This window comes from Cervus canadensis, chromosome 12 (assembly GCF_019320065.1).
Source record: "Cervus canadensis isolate Bull #8, Minnesota chromosome 12, ASM1932006v1, whole genome shotgun sequence".
In the NCBI taxonomy this organism is placed as follows: Eukaryota; Metazoa; Chordata; class Mammalia; order Artiodactyla; family Cervidae; genus Cervus; species Cervus canadensis.
Window position 1 is genome coordinate 7,628,761 of NC_057397.1, and position 26,676 is coordinate 7,655,436.

At 56.2% G+C, this 26,676-nt stretch overlaps 1 protein-coding gene across 2 annotated transcripts in view; it reads right to left on the reverse strand.

Moving 5' to 3' along the window:
• Positions 1-26,676, reverse strand: part of AGO2 (argonaute RISC catalytic component 2) — a 91,711-nt gene that overhangs the window by 11,626 nt on the left and 53,409 nt on the right. For both annotated transcript variants that reach the window (XM_043483040.1, XM_043483039.1), the window contains 15 exons: positions 24,216-24,397; positions 22,424-22,560; positions 21,825-21,959; positions 21,089-21,176; positions 19,456-19,603; positions 18,654-18,773; positions 18,391-18,513; positions 15,738-15,871; positions 13,999-14,183; positions 12,807-12,966; positions 10,698-10,788; positions 10,033-10,227; positions 5,688-5,822; positions 2,155-2,256; positions 257-456 (listed from right to left, as the gene is read on the reverse strand). In XM_043483040.1, coding sequence (XP_043338975.1) covers positions 257-456; positions 2,155-2,256; positions 5,688-5,822; positions 10,033-10,227; positions 10,698-10,788; positions 12,807-12,966; positions 13,999-14,183; positions 15,738-15,871; positions 18,391-18,513; positions 18,654-18,773; positions 19,456-19,603; positions 21,089-21,176; positions 21,825-21,959; positions 22,424-22,560; positions 24,216-24,397 — 2,135 coding nt within the window. The remainder of the gene's footprint in view (positions 1-256; positions 457-2,154; positions 2,257-5,687; positions 5,823-10,032; positions 10,228-10,697; positions 10,789-12,806; positions 12,967-13,998; positions 14,184-15,737; positions 15,872-18,390; positions 18,514-18,653; positions 18,774-19,455; positions 19,604-21,088; positions 21,177-21,824; positions 21,960-22,423; positions 22,561-24,215; positions 24,398-26,676) is intronic.

A 26,676-nucleotide genomic window follows, 5' to 3' on the forward strand; every position in this document is an offset into this window, starting at 1 on the left:
CTGCGGGGATGGGGGACAGAGAGCGCGCGCAGCCTTTAGTGCATCACGAGGCAGCACACTGGCAGCTAAGTGAGGGCCACACACCTCTAGCAAGGCGGCCACACAGCTAGCCAGCGGCGGCAAAGAGGCTGGCTTTTGGGTGTCTGCGTCACAATCGGCTCCAGCCACTGGGGACCCCACCAAGTCCCTCTCTGGAAAAGCAGCTGCCAAAGCCTGTTGCAGAAACGACCCCAGCCAGGAGAGGCATGCCACTCACCTGTCATGTTCTTTGTCCACCAGGTGGTACCTGGCCCGGAAGGCCACCAGGTGAGCATAGTACGCTGGGGCCGGGATGGACACGGAGCGCGTGCAGCGCACATAGGTGTGACACAGCTGGTAGGTGAGGATCTGCAGCTCGTCGGAGGAGAAGCGGTTGTCATCCCACAGCACGTGGTAGTGGGAGGGCCTGCTTGTTCCCTGAAAGCAGGCCGGAGGGTGAGAGAGGCAGACCCCCACGAGAGGGTCCAGACCCCTGCGCCAGCTGTGCTGGGAAGCCTCACGGAGGGCGCCCAGTGACCAGACGACCTTCGTCTTACTTACAATGTACCATCAAGTGACCGCCTACTGGTCAAACACAGACCACACACACATTCACTTGTGCACAGGAAATCAGAGGAAACACAACAGTACAGTACTGTACAGTAACCGTTTTGAGGACAGTATTTGTATACGTTAGGTTCTCTATGACATTTTATTTATAAAGACAAGAAGAAATCTCTAATAAGTTACACGTTAACGCCTTTTAAATCAGAGGTTGAACATGTATTTATTTTGTGCAGTGTGTGTAGTCTGGAAACGTCTGAAACTGAAGGAAGTGGGCTGGTCACTTGCCCCCCTCACTTCCCCCCAAAGTGGGGGTGCCCGAGGGCCGCTGTCCTGCCTGGCAGGGCACCCGTGCCCGGTCAGCCGGGGGAAGGGCTTTCTCCGGCTGCCGCGTGACCCAAGCCAGCCGGCCAGCCCTTCCTGACGCCCCTGCTTGGGTGCTGCTGCTTCCACCGCCTGTCTGTGCTCAGGCTCCCAGAACTGATGGGCGGCAGGCCCGCTTGTCCTCTGAGGAGCCACGGCCTGCGCCCACTTTGGGGATTTAACCCCGGGTGGTCACGGGGCCCACGGGCACAGGGCATTAGCGTCAGAGGGTCTGCTGAGGACACAGCGGGGCCAGGCCCCAGAGGCTCATCCTGTCACAGCACTTGTCTCAAAAGCAAGATGCCCTCAATAGAGAGGGCCTGTGTAGGAAAGCAAGGGGAAAGGCTGGTCTGACAACCGAATCTGAGGCCTTGGAGGGCCGGAGCACCACCCGAAGGCAGGAAGCCAGGAAAGGGACAGTGATGGACTCTGGGTGGCGGGTATGGGAGAGGCGCCTGCCGGACATGGAAGCCGCCACAGGAAACACAATGGGAGCCTCCGCATTCTCTAAGCCACGCTCCTCTTCCTCCTTTTCAACAAGGCTTTAAAGATGTACAACCCACTCAGCCCCTGGCAGTGCCCACAGGCTGCACACTGGATGCGCCCATGGCCAGTCGGCCACGCCCTGTTCCAGGGCCTCGGTGGTGTGTGGTTCCCGCGGAACATCCAAAGTACGGAGTCCACAGTGATCCTCCCAGTTTAGATCAGATCCCTCAGGAGGGGGCTCCAGCCCATCCTCCAGGAGCCCCCCTCCTGCAGGGCACAGCCGCACATGGGGCGGCGTAGCGCTGACAGCGGGCATGGCTGCATGGGGCAGGCTCCCCCAGGATGCCTGGCAGCCTGCAGGTCTCTTCACCAGGAGGGACAAGGCATGCCCATGTGAACCTGCCCGCTCACCCACGTGGTGGCCACGCGAGGCCGACCCCGCCCCTCAGGGATGCCCCTGGTCCCTGCCAGCCTGCCAGGCCTTTGCCCTTGCTGCTGGAGATGAGTCTCCCCTGCACCCCCGACAGCAGCGACCGGTGCTGAGCCCATACTGTCCAGGGGTCACCCGCTGGCCTCCCCTCAGGGCTGCCCGGAGGGAGCCCCAGGCTCACTGCTGACCACCACCACCCAAGTGCCTGGCACACAGTCTGCACTCTGCAAGCGCTTGCTAAATGCATGCATGACGTCTCAGAGTCACCGAGACTGTCCACCCTCTATCCTCACCTGGATGCCAGCATGACTACACAGGTAGAAGTCAAACTCAGTCGGGTGGGTGATTTTCGTGTCCACGGTTGTGCCTGCTGGAATGTTTCCGCTCTTCCCAACCTTGAGCAACACAAGAGCCCATTAGACAGGCCAGGGACGGCAAAGTGACGCAAGCAAGCAAGACTCGGCCACACCGTCGTCTATTCTTGAGACCTTAAGTTGGCCTACAAATTTGCTCAGGGCTATAGCATTAAAATTAAACACGTATTAACAACTGAAATTAAACTAGTTCCTGTTCTGTTTGGGCTGGAGTTATTTTTTGTCGTCTCATAAAGGCCCCTGAGGACCTTCACTGAAGCATCTGTGTGGACCACTTGAAGGGTCTTTTTTTTTACAGTTGAGGCTAAGATGGAAACTGTCACCAACACACAAACCTAAGACCAGACAACGGACATCTGCCCGCCATCCCCCCCCCCCCACCGCCCCTCCTCCCCAGCCCAATGCCCAAGGCAGAAGAGCTGGAAAACCCAGACAGATGCCCAGGGCTTCTCCAGTCCACTGGGGCGGCGGGCGAGCCGCTCCACCAGAGACCAACCCAGGAGCTGGTGTGAGTGGGACTACAAATCCTACCAAATCACTTAACTTCAACTTGAGCATTGAAAATCCACCCAACACCCCAGCTCCTGGAACGGCAAAGTCCCAATTAATCACCAAGTCACTCAATTTTTTTTTGTTAAGCTGTGCAATTTCAAATACACACACAAAAGAAAATCTCCCATATAACCCCTATGTACCTTCTGCAAGTGCTTGCTGAATGTGTGCATGATGCTTCAGAGACACGTGAAAAAGAAACGAAATATCTGAGAAGAGTGCCTACCTTTGCACCCCCTTCCATGTTGCAGTCTCAAATCTAGACTTCATTACTCCCACACAAACTCTCATTTTTTGTTACATATTTAAGCCTCTATTAGCATTATACTGTGTTACTTTGCACATTTAAAAACTGTATACATGTATCCTATGTATTTTGCTACTTGCTGTGTTTGTTCCACATTGCAATTTTGATAAACAGTCATTTGGTAGATAATGTTTATTACTTTTTTTAAAAAATTTACTTTTCACTGCTATGTAAATGCCAATATATAAACACACCACAAACTCTTCTGTTAGCAGGCAGATTTTTTTACTATTATAAACAACACTGCCAGAATATTCTTATACATGTCCCCCTGAATACAGGCATGTGGGTTTCTCCAGGGTAGATGTCTAGAACTGCCAAACTGTGCTCCAAGTTGGCTATCCATCTCCACTCCTGTCCAAAGGGCAGGAGAATCCTCGGCCTCACAGCGCACTGACCTTGCGCTGAGTGCTGGATGTCAGCTCAGCCACCCTCCCAGCACTCTCACAGGGCAGTCCAGGGCAGAGGGGCTGACAGCTTGTGGTCAAGCAGCCGGAAGCTGCAGGGATGGACTGCAGCCAGGGTTTCTGGCTCCAGACCCTGTGTTACTCACCACAGTACCCACATCCTGGACAACGTTTTGATTTTATCAGGCTAACCTCATAATGTGAGTCCCCCAGACTTTTTCTGTCCTCTGAAATTCTTTGTACAAGATTACTCTCTGAAGGTTTATTAAAACTTGCCTATAAAAACCTCTGGACCAACTTCATCAAATAAGCGAAGTAGTTTCTCTCTTTTTCCTAGTCTGCACCACACGTTAAGATGGTCTACTCGTGACGCCTTGGTACAGCTTGCCCGTAAAACTCTCTGGGCCTGATGCCTTTGGGACAACGACTGGGACTATCCTCCTCAGCTGATTCTGATAACTGAGGTCGTTCTACAACTGAGCATTTGCATCTGTTTCTTCTGTTTTCCAACGTGCTATCATGAAGCGGTTATCCAGTATGATTCAAATAACACCCCCTCTGCAGCCAGCCATTATTGCCTTCTGCTCCCAACATCATCAAGAGTATTCTCTCTGTTGTTCAGTCCCGATAGGTTTATATAATCTTCAGAGAAGCATGCCTAACTTGTGTTAATCTGTGCTATAGGCGATTCATTTTCTAGTTCACGATTTTCTATTTCAAGAAGAGAAAGTGGGGTGCAGGAAAAAGCTGACTTTGATTCCCGACTCCTGGCAAAAGAGGCCTGCAGGCTGAGGTGCAGGGGTGCCGCACACACCAGGTCCTCAGCTGACCCTCGACCCCGGGGCTGACATCCTCCCTGCGGCTCCAGACTTACTAGGAGCTCTCTTTCTGGTTTCACAACAAAGCAGCTGTCTCTATACTCCCATCCATAAATGCTGCACTGCACAGGGTTTGATACGAAATTCTCCTTTTTGTTCATTTCTGATCATTTCACAATGGATTATTCTCTTTACCTTTTTAGTGCAGGTGCTCCTTACAATCAAATTGAAATTTTTAAGTTTTCTTATGCTTTTTTCTACTACGGATTTAAAACTGTGTAACGGAAAATGTGGTTTGTAGAAGGGTGAAGACGCAATCTTGTGAGACCTCCTCTGTGACCTGGGACGGGGCCAACTCGTGTTTTAGCCCCAGGCGTGAGCTCGGCCATCACAGGCAGGGTTCTGTCTGCCCAGCTTATTTCCTCCACTCTTCCCATGTTCAGTCTTGACTGATTTGTACCTGTTTCCCTTTCTGACAGCGGTCTGTTAAAACAGACCTCTCTGGTGGTGTGTTTGTCAATTTCTCCCTGAAATTCTGCCCGTTGAGCTTCATCTTCTTTCCTTTACATATTTTTAGACCATGGCTTGAGGTACATCTACGCTTAGAGCAGTCGTGTCTTTTCGGCGGACCGTCCCTTTTCCTCACTATTAAGTCTCAATTTGCATTATGTCTTCCATTTAGGCCAGAAGCATGTTTGGTGCTGCGGTGCCAGGTGGTTTCAGGGGACTGCTCTGCGTGGACACTAACCCCCAACATCCAGCCCTGCTGGTGAGCAGTCTGACCTGATGTCCTTCCCTTCTAGGAGGTCTTTTCTCTTATGCAGCTACTTTGACACCATGCAGTTTTAGGACAATGTGTCTAGGTGTGGATTACTTTAGGAACAGCAACAGTCTTTTAATCTAAGGAATCCTATCTCTCCTCAGTTGTGGACAATTCTCAGCAGTCACATCTTTAAGTCTCAAGCCTCCTGCTCACACACAACTCTTATTCTGGAGTAGCCAGGTGGCATAAGAGAGCCTGGACCCCTGGAGAGCTCCCAGGCCCCCTTGCAGGAGCACCCCAGGTGCCCTGAGGGCTCCCACTTCCCCACATTCTACCTCATCCTTTACACCACGCTGTCTAGGACCACAGCTGCTCACCAGCTCTGAAGCCTCACCTTTGGTCATTGCCTTGTGGGATAAAAGACACCCCCCCAGAGGCATCGCAGGCCTGCGGGGTTTACAGGCTGCAGCTGCTCTGCAAGCTGAGGAGAGCCCTGCCCCAGCGCCTACACCTGGGCCGCCCGTGCCACCCGCCCTGGGTGCGGCGGGGCGGGCTGGGTGTGGTGGGCAGGGTGGATGGGGCTGGGGGGGCCCAGGGACACTCACCCTCTCGTTCTTGTCTGTGCAGAAAAGCCGCGTGTGGTGTCTCTTCTGGACCACGATGAACGTGATGCCTGGCTGGTAGTCCTTCTCTAGCTTAATGCACGCCTCACGGATGGCCAGCAACTCGTGGTGGAGAACCTGCGGAAAGGAAGCAGGACATGCTTGAGGACTCTTAAGTTTTGGGGCCTCTCGTTACCTTAAAATGACTCCCTTTATCACATATATGTTTGATACATATTTAAGTCTTATAGCTCCACTAGCTTGCTGTTAGCTGTTGTGATTCTGTCTCTTTGAGCCTGTTTCTTCATTTCTATCATGGAGCAAATGGCTCCCAGGTTTCGTGGTTAAATGGCTTAGGTTAGATAATGCATAAACAGGCAGAGCACGGTGTCTGGAATGTCCTAAGTGCTACCATCCACAGTGGACATGAAGGCATGGTGGGAAACACACACACACACAAATCAATCCAACAACTTATTTCTGGATTGGAGAGAATGTACTTAAAAACACACAAGCAAACAAACTCCACTAGTTTAGGTGCTGAGCCAAGTCCAAATCCCAGCTCCACCACCAAGCAAGCCTGTGGCTATCAAAGCCACAAAACCTGTGTGATCCCCAGTTTCCTCAGGTTTAACATGGGAGTTTTTCCCACAGTCAGTCTCTCCCATCAGGGAGCTTCCATAAGCCTCTTATCCTTCTTCATCAGAGGGCAGATAGAATGAAAATCACAATCATGAAAAACTAACTGAACTGATCACATGGACCATAGCCTTGTCTAACTCAATGAAACTATGAGCCATGCCGTATAGGGCCACTCAAGATGGTCGGGTCATGGTGGAGAGGTCTGACAGAATGTGGTCCACTGAAGAAGGGAATGGCAAACCACTTCAGTGTTCTTGCTTTGAGAACCCCATGAACAGTATGAAAAGGTAAAAAGATAGGACACTGAAAGACTACCTCCCCAGGTTGGTAGGTGTTCAATATGCTACTAGAGATCAGTGGAGAAAAAACTCCAGAAAGAATGAAGGGATGGAGCCAAAGCAAAACAACACCCAGTTGTGGATGTGTGCTGATGGAAGTAAAGTTCGATGCTGTAAAGAGCAATACTGCATAGGAACCTGGAAAGTTAGGTCCATGAATCAAGGCAAATCGGAAGTGATAAAACAGGAGATGGCAAGAGTGAACTTCAACGTTCTAGGAATCAGCAAACTAAAATAGACGGGAATGGGTGAATTTAATTCAGATGACCATTATATCTACTACTGTGTGCAAGAACCCCTTATAAGAAATGGAGTAGCCATCATAGTCAACAAAAGAGTCCGAAATGCAGTACTTAGATGGACTCTCAAAAATGACACAATGATTTCTGTTTGTTTCCAAGGCAAACCATTCAACATCACAATAATCCAAGTCTATGCCCCAATCATGAATGTTGAAGAAGCTGAAGTTGAACGGTTATGTGATGACCTACAAGAACTTGGGGAACTAACACCAAAAAAAGATGTCCTTTTCATCACAGGGGACTGCAATGCAAAAGTAGGAAGTCAAGATATACCTAGAGTAATAGGCAAGTTTTGCCTTGGAGTACAAAATGAAGCAGGGCAAAGGCTAACAGTTTTGCCAAGAGAATGCACTGGTCATAGCCAACACCCTCTTCCAACAACACAAGAGACAACTCTACACATGGACATCACCAGATGGTCAATATGGAAATCAGATTGATTATATTCTTTGCAGCCAAAGATGGAGAAGCTCTATACAGTCAGCAAAAACAAGACTGGGAGCTGACTGTGGATCAGATTATGAACTCCTTATTGCCAAATTCAGACTTAAATTGAAGAAAGTATGGAAAACCACCAGACCATTCAGGTATGACCTAAATCAGATCCCTTACGATTATACAGTGGAAGTGACAAATAGATTCAAGGGATTAGATCTGATAGACAGAGTGCCTGAAGAACTATGGATGGCAGTTCGTGACACTGTATACAAGGCAGTGACCAAGACCATCCCCAAGAAAAAGAAATGCAAAAAGGCAAAATGGTTGTCTGAGGAAGCCTTACAAATAGCTGAGAATAGAAGAGAAGCTAAACACAAAGGAGAAAAGGAAAGATATTCCCATCTGAATGCAGAGTTCCAAAGAATAGCAAGGAGGATAAGAAAGCCTTCCTCAGTGATCAATGCAAAGAAATGGAGGAAAACAACAGAATGGGAAAGACTAGAGATCTCTTCAAGAAAATTAGAGATACCAAGGGAACATTTCATGCAAAGATGGGCTCAATAAAGGACAGAAAGGGTATGGACCTAACAGAAGCAGAAGATACTAAGAAGAGGTGGCAAGAATACACAGAAGAACTGTACAAAAACATCTTCATGACCCAGATAACCACAACAGTGTGATCACTGACCTAGAGCCAGGCATCCTGGAGTGTGAAGTCAAGTGGGCCTTAGAAGCATCACTACAAACAAAGCTAGCGGAGGTGATGGAATTCCAGCTGAGCTATTTCAAATCCTAAAAGATGATGCTGTGAAACTGCTGCACTCAACATGCCAGCAAATTTGGAAAACTCAGCAGTGGCCACAGGACTGGAAAAGGTCCGTTTTCATTCCAATCCCAAAGAAAGGCAATGCCAAAGAATGTTTGAACTGCACAACTGCACTCATCTCACACTCTATCAAAGTAATGCTCAAACTTCTCTAAGCCAGGCTTCAACAGTACATGAACTGAGAACTTCCAGATGCTCAAGCTGGATTTAGAAAAGGCAGAGGAACCAGAGATCAAATTGCCAACATCCATTGGATCATTGAAAAAGCAAAAAAAGAGTTCCAGAAAAACATCTATTTCTGCTTTATTGACTATGCCAAAGTCTTTGACTGTGTGGATCACAACAAACTGTGGAAAATTCTTAGAGAGATGCGAATACCAGACCACCTGACCTGCCTCCTGAGAAATCTGTATGCAGGTCAAGAAGCAACAGTTAGAACCAGACATGGAACAATGGACTGGTTCCAAATAAAGAATGGAGTATGGCAAGGCTGTATATTGTCACCCTGCTTATTTAACTTATATGCAGAGTACATAATGCGAAATGCTGGGCTGCATGAAGCACAAGATGGAATCAAGATTGTTGGGAGAAACATCAATAACCTCAGATACACAGATGATACCACCCTTATGGCAGAAACCAAAGAGGAACTGAAGACCTCTTGATGAGAGTGAAAGGAGTGTGAAAAAGTTGGCTTAAAGCTCAACATTCAAAAAGCAAATATCATGGCATCCAGTCCCATCACTTCATGGCAGATAGAAGGGGAAACAATGTAAACAGTGACGGACTTTATTTTCTTGGGCTCCAAAATCACTGCAGATGGTGACTGCAGCCATGAAATTAAAAGATGCTTGCTCCATAGAAGAAAAGCTATGACCAACCTTGGCAGCATATTAAAAAGCGGAGCTATTACTTTGCCGACAAAGATCTGTCTAGTCAAAACTATGGTTTTTCCAGTAGTCATGTACGGATGTGAGAGTTGGACCATAAAGAAAGTTGAATGCCGAAGAACTGATGCTTTTGAACTATGGTGTTGGAAAAGACTCTTGAGAGTCCCTTGGACTGCAAGGAGATCCAACCAGTCCATCCTACAGGAGATCAGTCCTGACTATCCGTTGGAAGGACTGATGCTGAAACTGAAGCTCCAATATTTTGGCCGCCCGATTCGAAGAACTGACTCATCGGAAAAGACCCTAATGCTGGGAAAGATTGAAGTAAGGAGGAGAAGGGGACGACAGAGGGTGAGATGGTTGGATGGCGTCACTGACTTGATGGACATCAGTTTGTGCAAGCTCAGGGAGCTGGTGATGGACAGGGCAGTCTGGTGTGCTGCAGTCCATGGGGTCACAAAGAGTCAGATATGACTCATCGACTGAACTGAACTGAAAATAGAAGCGTTCCCACCTTGAAACCTACTGTGACGCCTACCATCCTCTGAGTAGCACCAGGGGTTGGGGTACAAGGATGCTGGCCCCTGTGTCTGCTCTCCTCTCCCCTGAAGAGGTGGCCCCCAGAACGGGTCCCCCAGCCCAGAGACTCCCCACAGCCTAGGAGGTAAAGCGTGGAGCTGGGACAGGCCCTGGCTGGTGTGTGCTGGACCGAACCTGCTGGACTGGCCTCTCTTGACCCCTGCCCCCGCCCCTACCACTCCTCCTGTCCTGCGGCAGGGTCCTGACCACCCCGCACCCCCCACCCCTACCACAGGGTGACCAGGTAAACCCGGGGGCAGAACAGAAACCCGAGATGCCATCCTGCAGAGGGACGGGGAAGTGCAGGGCGGAGGGAGCGCGGCAGCGGCCCACCTGCTGGAACTGCCCCTCTGAGACGCCGTCGCGGTAGAAGATGATGCGGGTGGGCTTGAAGCGCGTGGACTTGTAGAACTGGATGAGCAGCTCGCGCACCATGGCCGCCAGGTCCTGGATGATCTCCTGGCGGTGCTGCTGTACGCGCACGGTGGCGCAGTAGCGGTTCGGGTGGGCGTCCATGCTGCCCACGACCTGCGGGGTGGCGCGGGGTCAGCATCTTCCGTGTGTGCGGCCCTGGTGTCTATGAATGCGTCCCCAAGAATGTAAGTTTGCCCAAGGGACCTAATAAAAAACTCAACGACTGTTCAGAAGCCCTGTTCTGCTTCTCATCGGATGCGGCTCAGTTACATCAGCTCAGAGGTGACCCTGGCGAGGCTGAGAGTGTGTGTAACTCCACCAAGCACGTTGCTTTCCCCAAGCCAGGCGCACGGCCACACACGGCACCCCAAGACTCCCAGCCCCGGCAGTGAGAGCGTCCCCCAGGAACGCTGGCCTGAGAGCAGTTGCCTGCAGGTGCCAGCCAGCAGGAACCAGTGAGTGTGCTGGGCACAGGACCGCACTGGGCCGACCTGCTGCACTTTCATTGCTAATCCAACAATCACAGAGATGCCGGACAGGTAGGAACACACATGGACAGAGGGACCACAGGAAGCGATACTCACGGCGGCGATAGATGGCTTCTTCCCGTCCCCAGCTGGGGGGTGAGTGACATCCGCCCCCAGAAAGATGACAGGCTGCTGGAATACCGGAGGCCTGTGGGGGAAGCGAGCGTCAGAGGCTGCGGCTTGGGGACGCCGCCCGGACCTCTCAGGACACGGGCACCGGCACTACTCTGGGGCTCTGCTTGTAAAGACTCCTTATCTTTCAGGCACAGACAAGAGAACACCTTACGGGGACAGAGGCTTAGTGTGAGATCTGCTTCAGAGTGACCCAGTGCGGGAGACGGGGCAGGTGGCGCATACACCGCACAAGGGTGGTCAGGTGCGGACAGCCGCTGAGGCTGGGCCCAGGCACAGGAGGGATCTCCCCGAGGAGACGACCAAACGTTTCCAAGATAATCACGCCCGTAGCGTCCACGTCTGCCAGCCGACCTTGGACCTGGGGCCACACTGCAGGCGCCTGGCAGCCGCAGCTCTCTACCCGGCACCCACTGTCTCCGGACGCAGCCCCATGTTCTCGGGGGGGGGGGTGAATGTGTCCCAGTGGGGAAGCACGGAGCTAGGCTGTTCTCCCAGGGTCTTCTCAATGCTAGCCACACTCCGGCAGTCGCCACCCCAAAGAGGCAGTGTTGGGGGCCCGGTTCTCCAACAGCTGGTGGGTCCCAGCCTCGCCAGCTGTGCAACTGGGGGCCTTCTCGATGCCTCATCCTTCTCTCCTCCTGGACTCACGCGCTGCCCAGTTGCCATGCGCCGAGCGCCCCCAGGTCCCGTGGCTCTTCCTCTTGCCCACCCCCCTTCCTGTGATGGGTCCCGGGCGCACCTGCACACGCAGTTCTGACTCACACCTTGAACTGGCAGAACCACACCGGCCACTGGACATCACTCTACCCCCGGCTCCCTGGCTCGCCTTGTGGCAGAGCTCTGGGATTAGCTGAGCCCGTCTCTTGCCTCCCTGACCGGGCCTCGTGCGGCCATGGCAACAGGACTGCTCTCTGCAAGGTCACCTGCAACTGCACACGTCCCCCAGCCCCGTGGCCGAGCCTCGCACCTCGTCACACCTGGAGGGTCGGTGCCGTGTGGCGGCCACGCACGGGCTCCCCACCACCCCCCTCCCAGGCTCCAGAGCTGTCGCCTTGCCTCCACAACCTTCCAACCCGGCACTCCCCAGGGCCCAGGCTTGGCCGGCCTTCCTATCTACACCACACCCTGGGGTTCTCTCCAGCCTAGAGGCTCTAACTAGCACCTGCACATGAGGAGCCCTGAACAAGTCTGTCCAGCACAGGTTCTGTCCGCTCCCCCTGCCCCCCTCATTGCTCCCGCAGCGCAGGGTGGACCAATCTAGACTCTCCTCTTCCACTCACAGACCAAACCCATCCTCTCAGCAAGCCTGACAGCTCCATCACCAAACACCCACAGCTCTGGGCACCCCCGGCCCAGCTCCCACCAGCCGCTCTCCTGGGACAATGCCGGCAGGCCTGGCCCCTCTATCTATCCAGAGCTGGGGTTGCCTTTCAGAACAAGGTCAGTGGGGCTACATCTGCACTTGTGAACCTCCCCCCATGGCTGCATTCCCCTAGAGCAAGTGCCAGGCCCCCACAGGCTCGCCCCTCAGTCTCTCAGCAGAACGACCGCCTTGCTCCCAATAGGCAGGCTGCCCCAGGGCCCTTGCACGGCCTGCACCCTCTGGAGCAGACTGCCCCGGTGTCCACAGAGCCCTGCCCCCAGTGCCAGCTCCCCATGAGGCCTCGCCCTTCCGCTGCTCAGCCCCCAGTGCCTGGCCCTGGCCTGTGGCCAACAGCGCCGCCTCCTGCTCTGAAGGCCCGTCCCAGAGCTCACCATCGGGCACCTGGGGTGCTGGTGCGGCAGCTGTCTCCTGCAGCTGACTGGCTCCGCAGCTGCCAGACCTCACGTGCGGGACCCACCTCTGGCTGGGGTCAGAAGGCCCTTCTCCTTGGGCCGGCACCGCCCTTAGTGGCCCTGGGCCCCAAGACCCAGAGCAGCCAAGACCCTCGTCCTACTCACTTCCTGCACCTGCCGAGCCCGGGACAGCGCTTGGCATAGCTGAGCAGAGCCGCCCCAGCTGCCCCACGCACGGCGGAGGGCCGGCCTCACCTCCCCTGTGGCAGCAGGATGTTGTTCACGCCGCCCAGTTTGACGTTGATCTTCAGACAGAGGTTGGACAGGGTCTGCGGCGTGGTCCTCTGCACGTTCTTCATCTGCACGCACTGCGTGGCCATGCCCAGCACGGTATCTCCCACACGCTTGACCTCGGCTGCCGAGAGAAGGGGGTGCTCAGCACGGCTCCCCGGCGCTCCTCTGCCCACCCCACGCGCCCACCACACATGCAGCCAAGCCCGGGACCCAGCTCCATGCCAGCTGCAGGGCATCCCCCACTGGCCCGGGGAGGCCCGCTCTCAGTCAGGGGCGTTTCTGCAACTTCTCCAGGCCGACAGGGCAGTGTGCGCGGGGCCAGGTTGGAAGCCAGGCATTCAGGACAGCAAGCAAATGCTCAAGTAGTTAAAAATATAAACCCCTGAATCCTCAGTCCCTGGCCAATGCAAACCCGACGTCAAAGCGCTCTCCAGGCCCACACGCCCTCCATTCTGGGTTCTCTTGTGAAGCGAGTGGGCAACTGTTCCCTGGACGGGTGACCCTGGGAGAAGAGTCACCTGGGTTTCCTCCCGCTCCTGGATGCAGAGCCCATAGGAGACGGGGAAGCCAGTCAGCAAGCCAACGTGCCTCTCTCCCCTCTGCCCCGTGTGCCCACACGACTCTTGCACAGGGCCTCCGGTTCCCACCGGGCTTCCAGGAGACACACTCACACCCACCTCCCCATCTCACCATCGCTTGTCTATACCCGGGAGCTTCCCCCACCAGGGCCTGGGACTCCATCCCAGGGCTTGGTAACTTTGAGCGGGGTGGAAGGACAACCGGCTTTCTGGCAGAAAGGACTCTGTTCAAATCCCAGAGGATTCTGAGATGGCACGGCTCACAAGAGGAGGGCCAAGTCCCAGACAGGAGCTGAGGACTGCTCCCGCCCCCCAAAGGATTACTGCGTGCACATTGCGAGGCAGGTCCTCATCCAGCCCAAGTCTGTGTCGGCAGCGGACAAGGCACCTGCATGGCTGCCGCATCCCACCCCGCCTCGGGACGCCCGTCGCAGGGAACAGGGCCCTCAGAGGAGACTGCCCAGGTGGCCCTGGGCATGTGCGTGGCCACAGTCAGACACCACCTGGTCTCGCTCAGACACACGCCCCTCCTGGGTGCGGCGTAGGGCCGGGGCTGGAGCAGCACCAAGGCCTACCGTAAACGGGGGTCTTCCCCGGCAGGATGACCACCACCAGCTGCAGGCCAGCATACGTGTTTTTCAAGTGCCGGAACATGGGCTCCACGCTGTCCGCCCCCTGGGCGTATTTACAGAAGCACGGCTGGCCCTGGATGGGCATGCCCGCGTCTCTTGAGATCTTTCTGAGCTGCTCCGTGAAGGACCTGGAGGAGCAGAGTTGTTACGTGAAGAACCACCCAGAGTGCCAACGATCCAGACCCCAAGCTGTTTTCACTGAGCTCTGAGTCCCCGCTGAAGCCCAAGACGAGGCTGTTTCAACAAGACAATGCACGGAGGCGGCCCGCGTGCTCAGCACACAGGCCCCTGAAAAGTCACGATGAAACAGGAGACGCCACGTCGTGGCCCTGCCGCCCCCACCAGCTGTGACCCTCCCAGGCAGCGACAGGGCTGCCCTTTTAAAGTCGGGCACGAGCAGCTGCCGCTCACTTGCCCGCAGATGCCAAGCACTGTCAGGGCAAGGAGAGCCATGAGCTGACTGTCCCTTTGGGTTCCCCCGGTTTATCCCACGCGCACAGCTTGGACTCGGATGACATGGTCATGGGAGAAAACAAGAGAGCCCACAGTTACGAGTAGCACCAGCAGCTGCGGCCGTCACAGGCGGGGCGGGGGAGACAGATCCACAGCTTCTATTTTAAGCGCAGGGATACAAACATCCCAGCCTTTTACAATAAAGCAAGGACACGCCGACCCACCCCACCAGTTAGCGCCCAACCTCCAGCACATTAGTGCAGTTAAAGAAACCCATGAGCGCGTATCTGTGCCTACGCCCACGAGTGCACCTGCCCTGGGGCCATCTGGCTCCAGAAGAAATGACACAAGGGCCCCAGACAGAAGCGGGGGAGGCGGCCTGAGACCAGACTGTACACCCCGGCCCTCCCCGCTCTCTGCCAGCGGTGCAGGAGAAAGGGCTCCGGCCCTCATGCCAGCTCTCCAGAACACCGAGAGCCGCAGCTCCCTGGGACCAAGGCCCGCTCAGACTCCCACTGGCGACTCTCAGCTCCGTGGGCCCCTCCCGCTCCTGCCCAAAGGGAGGCGGGAGGCACATGCCTTCCGTTCCGTCAGGTCTTGGCTGCTTTCAGAGTCTGACACCGACCGGGTCAGGCTGGCCTGATACAGAAATATGAATCTAAAGTGCTTTTAAAAACAGTGCTAGTTCAGTGAACACAACTTTCTCCTTTGCCTCTAGTTTGTACACTTATTGGGCCTGACTGCTAAAGAATCCACCTGCAATACAGGAGACCCAGGTTCGATTCCTGGGTCGGGAAAATCCACAGGAGAAGAGATAGGCTATCCACTCCAGTATATTTGGCCTTCCCTGGTGACTCAGCTAGTAAAGAACCTTCCTGCAATGCAGGAGACCCCAGTTCTATTCCTGGGTGGGGAAGATCCCCTGGAGAAGGGAACGGCAACCCACTCCAGTATTCTGGCCTGGAGAATTCCATGGACTGACTCTACAGGCCACAGGGTCGCAGAGTCGGACACGACTGAGCGTACACTTGCTCCTCATTTACTGTTCCGTTTCTCACATAGGCTGCTGCACCTCTGCACACTCACTCCAACAACAAGTCTGAGAAGCAAAGCTCCCCCTTCCTGACCAGGCCCACCCCGGGCAACGCCCTCGCCAAGCCCCGCCCTCCCCTCAGGGCCCCGCAGAGCAGGCCTCCCCGCGGTCCCCACACCCCCCCAGGCAGCCTTACTTGAGGTGCACCTCCGTGCACTGGCGCTGGGGGGCGAAGCAGGCAATGGCCCACACCTTGATCTCAATGCCCGTGTGGAACTGCTTGTTCCTCATGTCCCACACGCCCTGGACAGGGGTGGCAATTGCCTTATTCTGCAAATGGTGAGACGTTCAGAGTGAGGAGAAAACAGGCCTCTGACCTGGATTTTGTCACTGTCCCCACTGCACCTGGGCCCCAAGCAGAGGGCAGCTCCTGAGGCTGAGGGCCGAGCCTGTGTGCAGCCTCCAGCGCTGAGCGGCCCCGCACTGTGGGGGCCTGTGGGGGCCGCCAGGTGCTCCCAGGAGGGCCGGACGGATGCACAGACCAAGGAAGCAGGGACAGGGAGGTGAACTGGGCAGAGGATTGCTGGAGGACGGACAGAGAGAGAGGGTGGGCAGGTGAGCAGGGAGGGCCCAGAGCCCCACCCACCCTCACAGGTAGCCTGCAGGAACAGGAAGGCCCCCTGTCTCAGAAAGGAGTTTCCAAGGATTTTCCCTCCTCCAGGACCAGCCAGGGCAGGGCACGGAAGTAGGGTGCTTCTCCCAGCCCCACGCCTGGGGGCGGACCAGCCGGTGGGGACCGAGTCACAGCCCCCTGTGCCCTGCTCCCCACTGCCCGCCGTGTTCAGGCTACTCCCACTGGAGAACAGAAACAACGGATGATGCATCCGCTTCATTCTGTCGTCTCTCCACCAGAAAGGACCAAGTCTCCACGCTGACTGTCGCCTAGGGAACCTGTGAGCTGCCTCCAAGCGAGGCTGGAGTTCAAGGGGTGGCAGGGAAGGGCTGCTGGCAGGAGCGGGGCCTGCGGGCCTGAGGCCCCGAGGGACACGGCGTGTCTGAGCTGTGGTCATTAACTCTGTCTGTCACTGTTTTATTTTTCTTACTGAAGTGATACAAGGATACGGTAAAAATCAAACATTAAGGAATGTTTCTGTTTCATATGTTTTCCTAAACTGGTACCCTGCTCTGGCCAGCCTCCTCGTGTGAGAAAGAGAGCCACCACCATGTGTGGGCTATTGTCAGACTCCAGACATCAGGGAACGTTTCTGGGGGACATTTAATGTTGTGTCTGACAGGACAATGCATGGGGCCGGTGATGAGAAGTGTTTGCTTCCAAGAAAATGTTTAAGAGATTTTGAAAAGTTTGTTCATTTAGAAGCATGAAAAACTTCGAATCCTCTGCAATGTTAAAGAGCTGTTTTGTTCTCCAGACACCTACTGCCTTCACTAAAGACACAGGATCTGCAGTCCTGGCTATACCAGGACTCACTCCCTCTGTTGTGCGAAGGGGAATCCGCCTCCCCGCTGGGCTGCAGGAAGGCAGGAAGGTGCCCCAGGGCCAGTGTCTGGGCTCCCAGGCACACAAGGGGGCTGAGAAGGAGCCAGGAGGCCTCCTGCAGAGATTAGGGAGCAGCCCCAAACACCCACGGCCTGGGGGGCATACCCCACCAACAGGGGACTACCTAGCAACTCTCTAAAACAATGAGGGAGCCCCGTGTCAGACGCACTCCAAGACCTCCTTGTGATCTATGAGAAAAGTAAGTTAAAAAAGGGCAAGGTATAGAACTGTATTTAATACACTGCTATGCACACAGGAAGGAGTGAAAAAAAAAAACACAAGGATAATCCTCAGGGTGATTTTACAAAGAAAACTGCCTCCTGGGAGCTCAGCTGGGATGTGGCGAAAAAAGAGGTATGTTCCCCTATAATTCTTTGCATTTTTTGAACTTTTAAACATTTTTATACATACAACTTGCACTTTAAAATAAGAAAGGGGAAAACTTGCAAACAAAACAAAATGAAAGCTTGCCCCACTCCACCAGGTGGAACAGTGTCAAGTCAGGCGGAATGCAGATTCCCATGGGTGCTCCCTAATGGACAAACACCATGACTTTTGCTTTTCTCTTCTTTTGTGGGGGCCACGTAGCGTGTAGGATCTTAGTTCCCTGACCAGGGATTGAACCCAGGTCCCGGCAGTGAAAGTATCCAGTCCTAACTACTGGACCGCCAGGGAATTCCCAAAGTTGTGACCTTTGAAGTTGCGCTCCACCTCCCCCCGCCTACCCACCACCTTGCTGGAGAAAAGCCCAGGAGAAAAGAAGAATTTCTCATGAGCCCTACGGGGCTCAAGGGTCAGGATCATACTGACCAGAGCCAGAGGTCAAATGTGCAAAAACAGAATTGTGCTTGTGACTAAACTGAGGTACTTGTTCCCAAATACCACCCAAACAACAGTTAGAAAGCAGAGAAGCAGCAGGGAACTGGTGGATAACAATTCATCACTGACTGCGTCCCCCTCAGACAAAGAACGATGCTTTTGAAAGTTTGGTGGGATAATAAAGTTTACCTTTAGAAAAGTAAAAGGGGGACTCAGGAAACTTTAAAGGGTCAAGGAAACCAGTCCTCTACGAAGCCCGACAGCTGTTACAGGTTCACACGGGAGCAGGAAGGACTCTACCTTGACCACGGTCTACATCTCTGTGGGCGGGCAAGGGGGTTAGAACTCTACCTTGACCATGGTCTACACCTCTGGGGGTGGGGAAGGGGGTTGGACGCTCTTGCTTCACTGTCAGCATTCCGTCACACACTCCCAACACCCACAGAACGGCCGCGCCCAGCCTACCACCTACCCTGCCCCCGTAGAGGATGGAGGGCGGCTGGAGGACCCGTCCGGTCACGTCTGTCATCTCATCTTTGACCATGATTCCAAATTCACGAACATATGGATCTGTATTGAAACTGGCACTTCTCATCTTGAAAGGGAAGAGAGAAGAGGCTCAGAGTCGGGGGGCGATCTTTGCTTCCTTCTAGAAGCCACATCTGTCCAGAGCATCAGGGTGCCATGCCTGGCCCTGTCCCCACCCGAAGCCTGCACCGATGATGGGACGCTCACCAGCTTGCTAATCTCTTCCTGCCGATCGGGGGCTGACCTGGCAGTCGCTCTGATCATGGTTGAGGTCTGATTGTCGGTCAGCTTTTTTATACATCTCTGTCCCGCCACTATGTTACAGACCTGCGAGGAAACGCAAGAGCTGGGTCAGCAGTGGGCTGGGGGAGCGGGAGGGTCTGGGGCTGAGCACAGACCCTAGAGGGGCGGGGTGGGGGGTGGGGGGTGGGGATATGTTCCTGAGATCCACTAGGAACGGCAGCCCCGAGGAGGCCCTCCGGTCCACAGCAGAACCCCCCGAGGAAACCCGGTGTAACACAGACACAGCCTGGGAACTGCGCGGGGGAAGCAACACAGCTGCAGGGCGGGCGGGCGTGCGTCCTCAGCACGGGTGTGTGGACCCCGTCCTCAGACGGGGGGCAGGGGGCGTAGGCAGGGCTGCCTGGGAAGGGACACAGATGGGAAAAACCCAACCATGGCCCAGATGTTCGAGCCACTGGGCAAGCACGGAGAATTTAAAACACTAACAGAAAATAGTTAGAACTCGCGTCTCCATTTCAGCATTTGATCTTTTCCCAGGCAAGGATTTTTCAAACCAGAAGTGGATTTTAGACTTCCAGTGCCAGGGGCCTGCTGGGCACACACACACATGATCCCGACCTTCACACGAATCCTGTGAGTTACCAAACCCATCTCATTAATGTGGAAACTGAGGCTGGACCACGTCTGTGAACCTGCCCGAGGTCCCACTGTGGCGGGAGTCACAAAGTTTGGGCCCAGCCCAAAGAGACAGAGGGCGGGGGCTTGCCTCCAGGGGAAGGTAGGTGTGTTTTTGCTCCTGTCCGACTTGTAAACACGGGAGGTGGGGGTAGCGCAGAACCAGCTTGTGCCTGTCCTTGAAGTACTGGGCTACCGTGCACTCCACCGTCTGCCCGCTCTCCTGCTGCAGCGGGAACCTAGGGGAGAGAGAGACTGCTCAGGCTCAGAGCCCGCCCCGGGCCACACACCTGCTCACGTAGCCTTTCTGGGTCTGCTTTCTCAGGGGTGAAGGAGGCGGAGGAGCATCCAAAGCATCTCTTGGGAGTCAAAACCAAACTGCGCCCTCTGGGTCCATCAGGAACATCCCCAAGTCCCACAATTGTGTTTCATTTCCAGAGTCGGAAAGGGGAAAATACCCCCACACCCACAATATGCAGTAATCACAAGAGACACCTACATCTAGGGGACATGGAAAGGATCCAGACAAAGACAAAGCCGGGAAGAACGGTCTGTGCGCGTCCCAGCCCCCCCTCGCACCGACTCCAAAAGTCGTTCACAGGCTGCGTGCTCCAAGAGCCTGCCCCAGAGAATCCGAGACCTTCCAGACAGGGCAGCAAAAGGGATGAACTGTGTCAGCTCGGGCCTCTGCGGTCACACAGGCTGGGCAGGGGCCAAAGGCTGGGCTGGGGCCAAAGGTGCCGGGCACAGGGACCAGGACGCAGGCTCACTGTGGCCACCTGCTTCACGGGGCCCTGGGCGCCCTGCTATAACCAGTGCCCAGCGACACACCAGGCGCTTCTCCTGGAACGACTACGAAATAAACTAACAAGTCCTCACTAGACCCAGGAGGCCTCCAGGGGGCCACACGGCTTAGGCATCAGGGCACCCGTGAGGCCAGGACACCTACTACCTCGACAGGGACCCCACACTGCTTGTGATGTGACGGGGCGCCAGGCACAGCCTGAGTCCAGGCAGTGAACACTCATGCCCACTACCCCCTAGGCCCCTGCTCAGTGCAGAGGGCTGGAAGATGAGCCCAAAAGGCCCTTGTTTTGCCAGTAATATTCAAGGAAAACTGACGAGGAGTCCCCCCACCCACCCCCACCATATCCCATCTCACCCCCACTCCTGCCCCAAACACGAGGAATTTCACAATTTTATCCCACAACGTGAAGTATGGAATCGACTAAGCCAAAGGCATACTTCCAGAAGTCACAGTGCAGAGTCTGGACTTTGAGAGACAGAGGAGGCCGGAGCTGGGGGGAGTCTGAAGGAACTCGAGTCTGGGGGCTGGGGGAGTCTGGAGGGACTCTAGTCCAGGGGCTGGGGGAGTCTGGAAGGACTCTTGTCCAGGGGCTGGGGGAGTCTGGAGGGACTCTCGTCCAGTTGCTGCAGGGAGTCTGAAGGGACTCTCATCCAGGGGCTGGGGGAGTCTGAAGGGACTCTTGTCTGGGGGCTGGGGGAGTCTGAAGGGACTCACGTCCGGTGGCTAGGGGGAGTCTGGAGGGACTCACGTTCGGTGGCTAGGGGGAGTCTGGAGGGACTCATGTCCGGGGGCTGGGGGAGTCTGGAGGGACTCTCATCCGAGGGGCCGGAGGACTCTGATGTGACTCTCGTCCGGGGGCCGGGGGAATCTGAAGGGACTCACGTCTGGTGGCTAGGGGGAGTCTGAAGGGACTTACGTCTGGTGGCTGGCCGGCCGCCGGGTCACGTTACACACGCGGTACTTTCTCTTCATCTGCCCGCAGTGCGTTATCTCCACCTTTAGACCTGAGGACACAGAGCGGCTGGGCTTCAGCATCAAGACTAGGCCTGACCTGTCGCGACACCCCACCAAAGACCATTTGGCTTTCAGGGGACCCTCACCCGCAGACCCACGCTAAGGGCCTGGGGCTGGGCCATCTCACCCGCAGGGGTGCCCCCTGGCCCAGGGATGGTGAGGCCCAAGGCCTGCGCTCAGAGACAACAGACGACGGGGCTCCGCTGAGAGCGTGGTGTCCACGCCCACGGCCTTCTGTGCTTCTTGCGGGGTTATTCTTAGCAGAATGCCCTGTTGCTGGCCTCTGTACACCCCCAGGAAGGACAGGTGCCAAGGGCCGGGCTCTGAGGCATTTCCAGCAACCAGATGGCAGGCAGGAGGACCCAGCCTGGCCACAGCGCGCTGGACTGCACTTCCTCAAGTGGAGACCAGGCTTGATGCGTACAGACACCCCAAGTGGTGAGGAGCCAACGTTCTGAAACTTCTGAGACGCTGGTTATGTCCTGCTGCAGCCTTGGGCCGCTCTCCTCCACGTTCGGACGCCATGGGCCATCCTGTCCCCGTGCTGACGAGTCTGACGTCAACTGCCCCCACCTCCAAGGAGAAACGTGGGCCCCCTCGGCCATATGCCCTCGGGCCTGAGGCAGGCAGCTGCTTACCTTTGATTTCTTTGGTAAACTTGACCCTTTGGGAATCTGTCAGAGGTTTCTGTTGTTCTTCAATACTTTTAAAATCCAAGACTTCACAAACAAACTCAATGACTGGCTGTGCCTTATAGAACGCTGTCGCCGAGACTGTGGGCGGGAAGAGAAGAGACGGGAGCACAGGTGTGACTGGGTTCTGGCGCAGCCCCTCCCGCGGCTGAGCCCCCGGCAGGCGGGAGGGCACCTGGCCTCTGTGGCCCTGCCCGTGGAGCGGACCCGCAGTGGGGACTCGCGCTGGGGCACAGGCTGCCACTGCCCACTCCAGCCAGGGCAGCGCTAGGTGCTGGCAGAGGCTAAGGTCACCCTCTCAGAGTAAAGCTGGGCTTGACGGCCACAAGCCGTGGGTTTTCTGGCAGTTTCTGACCACCTCCTGGCCTCCATCTCGCTGAAGTTTATCCAACACAGGGGCAGCCGGGAGCCTGGGGAGCGGGCCCCGCAGAGGCTCCGACGGTCGAGCCTGAGTGCTGCTGCCCTTGCGCACCAGCAGGTGCGGGTGGAGCTGGCCTCAGGGGCCCTCCCCCTGAACCCCGCCCTGGCACCAGGGCTCTGCTTACCGTCGATATTCAGCATCATCTTCCAGAGAGAAGGCCGGACAGACTGATGGAATCCAAACCACACCTCTCGGCCCCCGCCCAGAGGATTGGAGCAGCCCTCGGATGCCGTGAAGAAGGAGCGGCCCACGGGGGTGTACCTGCAATGGGAGCCTCGTCTGGGGGTGCCAGGAGGCACGCACCCTGTGGATGTCCCACACGCAGGGAACACACGGGAGAACACCCCCCGAGAGCTGAGGGCACGTGGCCTGGTCCTGCCTCCATTTCCCATGGGACCCTCCCACCTCGATGCCTTGCCTGCAGCCAGCACTTCACACCTTTCTCGGGCGGAGGGTGGGGCTGGGGGGGGGGCAGGGGTTCAGGTGACCACGGTCAGCCAGCTGGACAGGCCCCACCCGGGCCTCAGGGCCTCTGGCGTTGAAGGCCAAGGACCTCTCAGAGACCAAGCCCCCGGGCCACAGCCGTTCCACTCAGCTCCTCCACAGGGTGGAGAGGGAGATGCTGAACTCAGACTTTGTTTGGGGGTAGTGGGTCTACGTGTGGAAAGACCCACACCCCTCCCGGGGCCAGCTCCCGCCGGGGCTCAGAGCTGGAGGCCCCCACACTCTCAGGGCAGCAGTCAGTGGCTGCGGCATCGCTGAGGGTCCCCAAGGGAAGACCCCGCTGCCTGCAGACGCAGCCGCCAACCAGGACACACGGCCCACTCTCTGCCGCCCCACAGACGTGCTCATCCTGTCTCTTTCTCCACTTTCCCCAAAGACTTTCCTCCTGATGATAAAAGTAACTTGGTGATTAATTCAAAGCAATTCTGGGGGCGGGGGGGGGGGGCAGGAAATCACAGCAATTCCTGCTGCTCATTTAATAAATGGATTTGACATTCTGGCAACAGCCCTTAAGAGTTGTTTTTTGTTTTTTTCACCTACCTACCTTCCCCCCTAGCAACAGTTTCAAGCAGTGACAGACTACATTTGGGGGTGGGAGGGGACCCTTGCCCTGAGGGACAGGCTGCTCTGTCCGCAGAAGAGCAGGGCCCCCTGTAAAAACCCACCCGGCCCTTCAAGGCGCCTCCTCTTACACTCACATCTTAAGAGTTCTGGTTGGGGTTGGGAGAGTGCATTTGGGAGGTTCATTTCAGTTTCAAATGTTCCCTCTTTTACTTAATCATTCAAACAGTTCCTGGGGTCCCACTGTGCAGGACACATGTGGAAGGAAGAGGCGACCCCCGGAGAAGCCCAAGCTCCCACATGGGGACCCATGCAACTCTGAGCCTCCGTCTGGTCAGTTACAAGCTGTCCCAATTGTCCCGGCAGGTTCAAATGTGCTGATTAGTGGGGGAAAAAGCCCCACAGGATAGAGCCAAAGTGGGAAGCCTCCATGGTCCTGAGAGGCTCCTCCATGTGGCGCAGGCCAGCTGAGCATGGAGCTGGAACATGGGCGTGCGGGCGCCCGAGAAGCGGGACCCCGTGCATGTGCCGGGTGGAGCGACTGCGCCCAGAGATGGGGAGTGTGTGCCTGTCTCGGGACACAGGAAGGGGGTGAGGGCAGCTCCCAGGGAGGCCTGGGCAGTCACGCTTCCTCAGGTGGGACTGTGCTGTGCGTGCCTGACTGAGACCCCGCCAGCTCATGTTCCTGGCTGGCGCTGCTGCTGCCCTCGCCTGATAAGCCTGTGTGTGTCACCACCCTGACCCCCAGGCCCAGCGCATCCTGGGAGAGCAGATTCACATTCTCAGGAAACGGGGGCGCTAGAGGCAGACCCTCCTGCTCCTCCAGCCCCAACCCCATGGGCGGTCCTCACCTCATGGACGGCAGATGCCTCATGACCACATCCAGGGCCTGGATCGTCTCGAAGGGGACGCTGGGCAGCCGCCCCGAAAGTGCATCGTGTAACGCCTGTAAGCTCACGCAGGACACCCACTTGATGGACACCTTGAAGATGCGGTCCTTCCCTTCTCCCGGCAGCGTGACCTCCAGCTCCACCTGGGAGGGGACCCGAGCACACGGCTACTCACGCTTCCTTCTGAGGAAGCCTCCCTGAAAGGTGCCTCCCTGTGGCCAAGCCAGCCGAGCACAGTTTCCGCGCAAATTTCCCCGCTCAGCCCCGCTCAGCTCCTCCACAGGGCGGAGAGGGAGATCCTGAGCGCAGACCTCGCTTGGGGGTGGTGGGTCTACGTGTGGAAGGATCCACACCCCTCCCAGGGCCAGCTGGCTTCCAGAACACCTGAGGTTAGGGAAATTCAGCTGGTCCTTCATCCAGATGCACGGGGATGGGCATGCCCGCCCCCCCGCCCGGAGGTCCCATGCCTCCCAAGCCTGACCAGATACATGGTGACGGCCAGAGCCAGTGGCCAGCACCGCTGGAGGCTGGGGCAGCTTCTGAGAGAAGGAAACCCCAGGACGGGGAAAGCAGGACACAGGCACAAACAAGGCTGCTCTTGGGACAGAGGAAGGGGGTGTGGGCAGCTCTCTGGGGGTCCTGGGCAGTTATTCTTTCTCTGGTGGGACTGAGAAAACTGCAGTGGATCTGGGCGGGGGGGTTCCTGTTTCCTGAGTCTCTGAGTCCATAAGCTAGTTTTGCAGTGAATAAATCATGAGCACAAGCCTTCTCAGAACAGACTCGAGATAAAACAGAGCAAGACACTGACAATGATCGAGATGGACAGACATTCCCAACCTTTCTGCTGGATTAGACTTGTTGCTAAGGGAGACCACAGTGAGAGGAGGATGTGGATGGTGGTGGATGGTTTGGCCCCGGGCAAACAGGTCATGACACTGTTGGAGGGCTGTCTGTGCCCACCTGCGCACAAAAGTGCCGCGGGACCAGCATCACGAGGGCCAAGAAGGCAGAGAAAGCAGCTTCCATCACCACCATGAAAGGGCAGACGGGGGCTGGTGTCAGAGGCCCTGCCACTCACACGTGATGACTGGGGGCTCATTCTCACCCCCTCGCACCCCCCCCCGACGCCTGCACTAGCCCCCCGCTCACCCCAGCCTCGGGCAGCACTCCCCCTTGCACTGCCACCCCCGCTCAGGTACCCCAGAGCAGCAGCCAGAACTCATGGAGCCCCGCACGCCTAGGATGCACGCAGGCCCCAAACTGGACACGGCCCGGGCTCCGGCCAAGGATGAGCAGAGCGTGAAAAGGAGCCCGTTCTTCCCAGTGGACGGATCTCAAGCACCTGACACTGAACAGAAGCAGCTAGCCACAGAGGCTGCTACGGTAAGATTTGTCTCAAGACAGAGGACATGTTAAGGGCGCGCACACAGCCGATGAAAGCCGTCAAGAGAGCATCAGCTTAGCCTGAGTCGTCAGGACGGGGGCTGTGGGGGCAGCCAGGGGAGGTGTGAGTGCGGCCGGCAGAGACCGCATGCGGCTGCAGAGCTCGGCCAGCAGGTGGGCGGGGACTCACACCTGCTCCCCTCACACATGACTCCAGCGGGCACATCACGCCCGCCATGCTCGGGAACTGGTGCTAAATTAGATGCCTGTTAAGGTCATTCTTCAGAAATGCCTCTATAATCACACCAAGGGGGGATTCAGAGGGGCATTTCCCTTCAGGAAGAGGTCCTCCTGCTTTCAAGCAGAGTCCAGACCAGCCTCCTCTCGGTCCCCGGCAAAAAGGGAACGGAAGAAGCTCCAGACTCTGTGACATTCTATGTCAGACACGCCTCAAGAGGCCACCCCCTGCAGCCTGACCTGGGCAGGGGGCTCCTCCAGGATGCCATCTATAACGCGGGACAGCGGGCGGCCCCCTGGATCACAGACGCCGTGCACACGAGGGCACCAGCGCACGGGAGCCATGACCAGGAAGACGCCTCCCGCCACCTTCTCACCGTGGGCAGTCAGCAGAGGCACCACTGCAGGCCTGGAAAACGGGAGACGGCCCCGAGGGCCGACCTCTGTGGACAGACGGAAGTCACACGCTGGGTCCTTCCTATCTGTGCATCACCGGGGTGACAGAGCAGGGTCCCGCCTGGAGCTGCCCTGCGGCTGGAGGAGCACCGGGTGGGCCGGGAGCACTGCTCGCCCAGACGTCTATAGACCCACTGGGGGAGCATCACGGGCAACAAGCGAACACACTCCCGGCTGCAACTCATGTCGCATCCCTGCTGAAGAAGAGCAGGAGCAACACCTACATGGCGAGCAGCCCGCACAGCTCCCCGTCTCCTGCACAGAGAAGGGAAGGGCAGGCCTGGCATGCGGGGGGCTTTCAGCCAGCGCGGGGTTGGATGGAGGAGGGAGGGCTGGCGGGAGAGAT